Raw genomic sequence first — 5,856 nt, 5'->3', positions numbered from 1 at the left:
AGTTGGCTTCTCTAAGTGACTCTAGTTCAGCTGCCATTGTATCATTGTTTGTAGCATTATCAGCAGTAATAGCGAGAATCTGCCAGAATAAGTCAGCACACAACAAAAGCCATAGCATCAAGGAATGTACCTTTTTCTCAATCTGAAACTCCTTCAAACAAAGGGCTAGCTGTTCACTGAGGTACACACCAGTGTGGCCTTGCATAAGTCTGCAGTTATATAGATCCATGTGCAAAGTTGGTGATGTGTTCACCTTCTGGAGCTATCTTTGCTTCACATGTCTTAGCATGATGCAATAGGTTGCTGGCAAAGTGGTCCCACTGAATGCGGGAAATTGTCACCAAACTAGAGTTATAGTTAGTGATGGTTTCTGGTAAACATTTAGAAAGATTCACGGTTCATGTTTGCAAGTAAAGACATATTTGATAATACCACTAAGATGAGCTTCTATTCACAGCTTCTTGAAATGATTGTAGACATCAGATATCCAAGTTTCCATTTGCTTATCTAAAGTACAGTGTGATATTAATGAGTGCAGTAGGTATCAAATTATTGCTACTCATCTCGTACTTGCTCTGGAGTTTGTTTTGAGGTCTTCCAATGCTTCTCGTAGGCCACACGCTTTATGTTCTTGGCAGCTTTGGCTATGTTGGCTGATATCACTTCAATTTCTGAAGACAATGCGTGTGGAATGCTGGCCTCCTAGCTCGTAGACTGCTGATCTTTGCCATCTGATGAGGCAACTGTCCTGCAGCACTTTCAAGATGCTTTCTTTGTGGGCATACTACAGTGCAAAGTGGAAGGAAGGGGGGGCAAAACAGAGACACCTGATGTCAGAGCATAAATGGGGTAAGAAAGACCTGAACGACTCACATTACTCATCAGCCAACCATTTGCCCTTGGACCTCCATGCCCAGCGCAGTGGATTTGCTTTCACTGCTATTTGGCTAGGATGGCGATAGTGAGCGAGAGGCACAACTTGAGCCACTGTGTTCTTCATGACTGTGCATTGAGCTGAAGGTCTGTCCACTCTCATTAGTATTAATGGCAATCTACTCAGCATTGATACAAACAGTTTGACACTACAAACCACAGGGTTCAGCCATCAGGGAAGTGAGCTGGAGCAAGAGCAACATTTACGAGATGCCTTACGCAAAGTTTATAAGACCAATTCAAACTCCGTGGAACTGGTCTCATGCCCTCGTAAAGGCAAATTGAGCATGCTCCCTCTTTGTTGTTGCCTCAGACTCAGGTCCTATCAATGGACTGTTTGTTTTGCAGGTATGTGAGACTTGTGCGTTGTATGATGTCCTTCAGAATTTCTGACTAAAATATCTATTACCAAAGATGCTGATGTGTGTGACAACGACATCAAAAGACTTCAGACAATTCACCCCTCCAAGAATGGCCACCAATGCTCAAGTTGTCAATGGTGACCTGGGTGGCCAACTACGCCTGTGCGCACTTCAGGACTGGTTCTTTTGTGCTGATGGGAAGGTGATGGAGACAAAGGTTATAGAGCTGATCACTCCAGATGGCATCTCTTCGTGGATATGTCATAACATGGCTACAATTGTGGACTATAGTTGACAAGCAATCTACTAGGTTACTCTTGATCCACAGTCTTCTCTCGTACACCAGTACCTTGCATGTTATCACAACAAATACACTGAATGGATGGATATCCTTTGTGACATCAATTACTCTATCTACGATGCAGCATTCCTAGAGCCTGCCAGCTCACCAACTGACTGTACTCCACAAAACATCTAGAAGATGTACCTGTTGAGTATATTTTATTGGCACTACACTTCCATTGGCTAATATAGCTGTAGAATGTTGCTATCAGTCAGGCACAAGGTGACAGTGTAAGCTTCACAGCACAAACAAGTGAGGAGTATGTCACTGACAGTGTTAGAGGTCATTTAATAGGCTCAACAGAGCATGTGGTGCCTGACGAAGGTTCTTCTACTACTGAGAAGGACATTGAAGAGTACACAGCATCAAACTCAGACTCAGACAGTAATATGCCATGTTTGGCTACATTTTCTGAACAATCTGACTCAGACTTTTGAATGTATATATTTGAACCTGTATACCTGCTACAAAAAATATTCATATTTTAATGCTACACTGAATGTCTGATCTGTGAGTCACCTGTATACTTGCAAATATGTGACTTGCAGGTGCATGAGATCTGTGAGAAAAGGATCAGTGTGGATTTAAGTAGCCTCTTTAGATGGACGGGTACTTGTGACTGCAACTCTGGATCAAGCTGTGGGTAGACTCGTGCAAAGCTTTGAAGTGATGACAGCTTGTATAATGGTAAGAGTTCTATAGCATGTGCACAGTTAAACTTCCTGTAGCAGGCCAAGGATGCAAAGGTGGCTATGAAACTATGTGATGAGCTGATTGGCTATTCTTGCTTGTGCCAAGAATTGTGCCCCATATTTGTTCAGATAATCTCTGACAATGAAATTAATCTGGTTGGTGTAGGGAAAGCACAGAATTCTTGGGAACTCCACAGTAATGGTATTACGAGCAGATAAAGACTCACCACTATTATCTGTGACAAAAGCTATAAGACTTGCTCTTCAGCTAGCTGATATGTTGTTGGTGACTTTTCGAATCACAGCTCAGATATGAATCAGTAATAGTTTCACAGTTTTGCACTCCACCATAGTGTCTTTGAGAGAAACTGGAAGAGACTGCAAAGAAAAAGTCAGCTTCATATATGAGTAGCTTATAAATATAAAGTACTTGTTACTCCGTAGTTATTGAGAAACCTTGGAAGTGGTGGAAATTTGAAGCTGACCAGCCATTGGTATAAAGTGTTACAATTCTGCCCACAACTTTGGCATGTGATTCTACTCTGAGGACACTCAACGCTGATGAAATGAGGTGGTTTGTAAGTGTCTTCTGAGAGAAGGGGCATGTGCTAGGAACAAACTCAGAAAGGAATCACTTCCACTTCAGATCTTCAACCTATAAATGGGAAAGATCTGCAGATGCCGTAAAGTAGGCTAACAAGGTTTCAAATTACTGTTGACACTGAGGCAACCAAGTCTCAGCTGCAAAGCTTGATGAGTCAGATGAATGTGGTAAAGATACAAGCAAATATTGTGAAAGTGAGTGCCATAGATGTTTGCTGCCAGCAAGTGGATAGGAACTATATGCTAGTTCTGGAGTAGAAACAGTAGATGAACTTGCAAATGGAAGGTCTTAATGTCCAGAGATAGTACTGAGTGCAATGCATTCAGTAGCACTCTTCATACATTTTGTCCAAATAGACATGACAAAAAGCCATAAAATATAGAACATCTGGTATCCGGCCAGATTTACAAATGTTATATGAAACATGCACCAAGTATCATTGCAGCTTGTAACAAAAGCTATTGTCTATTCTTGACTAAATTATACTGATCTGGCCTACATACTAATTCAATTGTAGTCAGATCTCTAAACTGGCACAATCTGTGCTGGCTTGGTTTCCATGCACTTTGTAATTTCTAGCCATATATACAATTTAAAATGCTGGATTTAACTGCTTGCTCAACAGTAGCTAGTTTTAAGCTTTTGTTGCCAGATTTTTGCTATCAAAGCAACTTGCCAGAAACTCACATCTGACAATGTCATTGTAGCTAATGTTAGCAATAGTAACAGCTTTTTAACTAATGTTGCAGCACCTTTCATGTCTGTGAACAAGTAGTATTAATGTTGGTCTTTTAATTAACTATACTAGTGGTCAAAATATATTGGCTTTATATGTGTAAAACTTGAAATAGACAGTATTGATAGTAGCAGCTATGTATTGATTACAGATACATACTAGCTAAAGATGTGCACTGATTTAATCACATATCAATCAAAGATAAATATTAATTGAGAATGCACACTAAATAAAAATAATTAGCCAAAAATATATGTTGGCTAAAAGTATACTGGCTGAATTCAGGCTATATATAGTACAGCATACAAACTGAAAATACTACCTCGTTATGTTTGTAGGCTATATTTACTATATTGGTAAGTAATATAAAATAATGCTGATATGCAAGCTGCACAAGCTTTAGTTTAGATGTAAATGTGTCTGATGTTTCCATTTTTTATTTTAGCTAGCAAATTCTGCTCTATTTGATTTGATTTTACTTCTGGCCAGCTTATAGTTGATCCAAGTCAACCGGAACTTTGTCATATAGTGTGCTTCACAGCTCATGTAACTATTGTAACTGAATTGTGTGCTGAGTAGAGACAGCACAGTGACTATAGTAATATTTCTGATTAAATAAATACAAAATTCAAGCAATACAGTAGAGCATGTACCTTCAGTTGATACAGGGGTACCATAACCACTTGATGCAGATTGTTTGAGATCATATAGTGAAGGTGAGATGAAGGGTACATCAGCTGTGCGGTGTCAACTAGCTGTGGCATAGCAAGAAGCTACAGATTCAGCGCAAAATGTGCAGCAGAAGCTGAATCAGCTACTTCAAACTTGGCTGCAGGTGCTGTTGATGGTCCTAATTGTCCAGCATGAATAAAAAGTGGGAGGAAATATGGATAATGGCCTAGTGTAGCTGTGGAATAGATATCACCAACAGCTAGTGATGCAACTGCTACAGGCATGGCCATCAGATGTGCACTAGCATCTTTAGTTGTCCTGGCTCACTGTCAGACTGATGGATCTTGCTTGCCACAGTTCTCGAGGTGCATCAGCAATGTATTCTTGGCTGCTGCAAGCCAAAGATAAAACCTGTGAGAGTTTGTCAGCATGTTGCCAGTCCACACTAGTAGATCTGAGCCAGTAGTTAGTTTGTGCTAAGGCCAGAGTAGTCCCAATACACACTTAGTGGCACTATCTCCTCTTTAGAGCATACATTATGCTTGTCCCACAGCCCTTGCATAACCTGCTCTTAGTTTACATCCTTCTCTCTTCTCATGTGCTTTTCATAGCCCTTTCAGCACCACACTTTTGGCTTATCCTTCTTCTCAAGGTTGCTAAAAGCATCAGAATGCTTCTGGGCTAGCAGAGGGTGGTCTATGAAGAATTCTCACCACAATTCATGAGTATGAGCCCTCAGACAGCTTGGAAGATTTGGTACTGCTCTGGCTGGGTTATTAGAATGCACAACCAGATGGAGATTGCCTAGGTGAAAGGCCAAAGGCACAGCAGGAGAGAATGGTTTTAATCAAAAACTAGTAGTATGTGTGTACACAGCAGGGCTTGATATTCTAATAGTATCCTACAGCCGTGCGTTACTGATAGCTGCTACTGCTTTGTGCAAGCATGGTTTCTGCCACCCTTTAAAGGATGTCTGAAAGATCAAACACCATATTAGCCTTGCCAGTTTGATGCAATAGTCTCCAACTGTAGCTTTCCAGTTTTTGTACTCCTCTCAGCTGCAGCTGGCTTTGAAAATGATGGTGCCGCCTTTCAGCTGCTTGGCTAAATGGCGGTATACCATCTCACGGCTGCATGATTACGCCATTTGTGGCCTTCAGAAGTCAGTGTGGCCTATTAGGCATTCATCTGCTCATGCTCACATGGTGTAGCATTGTAACATATCTAATTGGGCAAATCTGTACAGCAATACATATGTTTTCATTTCATGCTCCAGTTTCTATCAGCAGCAGCCAAAAAACACCATTAATATGTCAATTAGCTTATTAAAGAACTACAGTAGGGCACAGTTTTGGTAGCATAGCAGAGTTCAAGCAAAGATAATTAGGAAAAAAATCTATGTAGCACATGTTACAATTTCTGAAAGTAATGAAGAATTGTCCTGTTTGGATTGACACCTTGGAAGCTTTTTAGCACTGTCACAAAACTTCACCGAAAGTGTGGGAGCGTAAAGT

General features: G+C 40.7%; 1 protein-coding gene across 1 annotated transcript; it reads right to left on the bottom strand.

Annotated features, from left to right (window-relative positions):
* Positions 1-2,763: 2,763 nt before the first annotated feature.
* PHACADRAFT_105853 (uncharacterized protein) lies at positions 2,764-2,961 on the bottom strand (the record flags this gene model as incomplete). The annotated part of the gene is made up of 1 exon (XM_007401054.1): positions 2,764-2,961. A coding segment is annotated over one exon (198 nt), but the record flags the coding sequence as incomplete, so codon positions are not given.
* Between the last annotated feature and the right edge of the window lie 2,895 nt (positions 2,962-5,856).

This window comes from Phanerochaete carnosa (assembly GCF_000300595.1).
Source record: "Phanerochaete carnosa HHB-10118-sp unplaced genomic scaffold PHACAscaffold_12, whole genome shotgun sequence".
NCBI lineage: Eukaryota > Fungi > Basidiomycota > Agaricomycetes > Polyporales > Phanerochaetaceae > Phanerochaete > Phanerochaete carnosa.
Note: the sequence above shows the minus strand (reverse complement) of the source record. Positions and strands in the feature narration are given on the sequence as shown.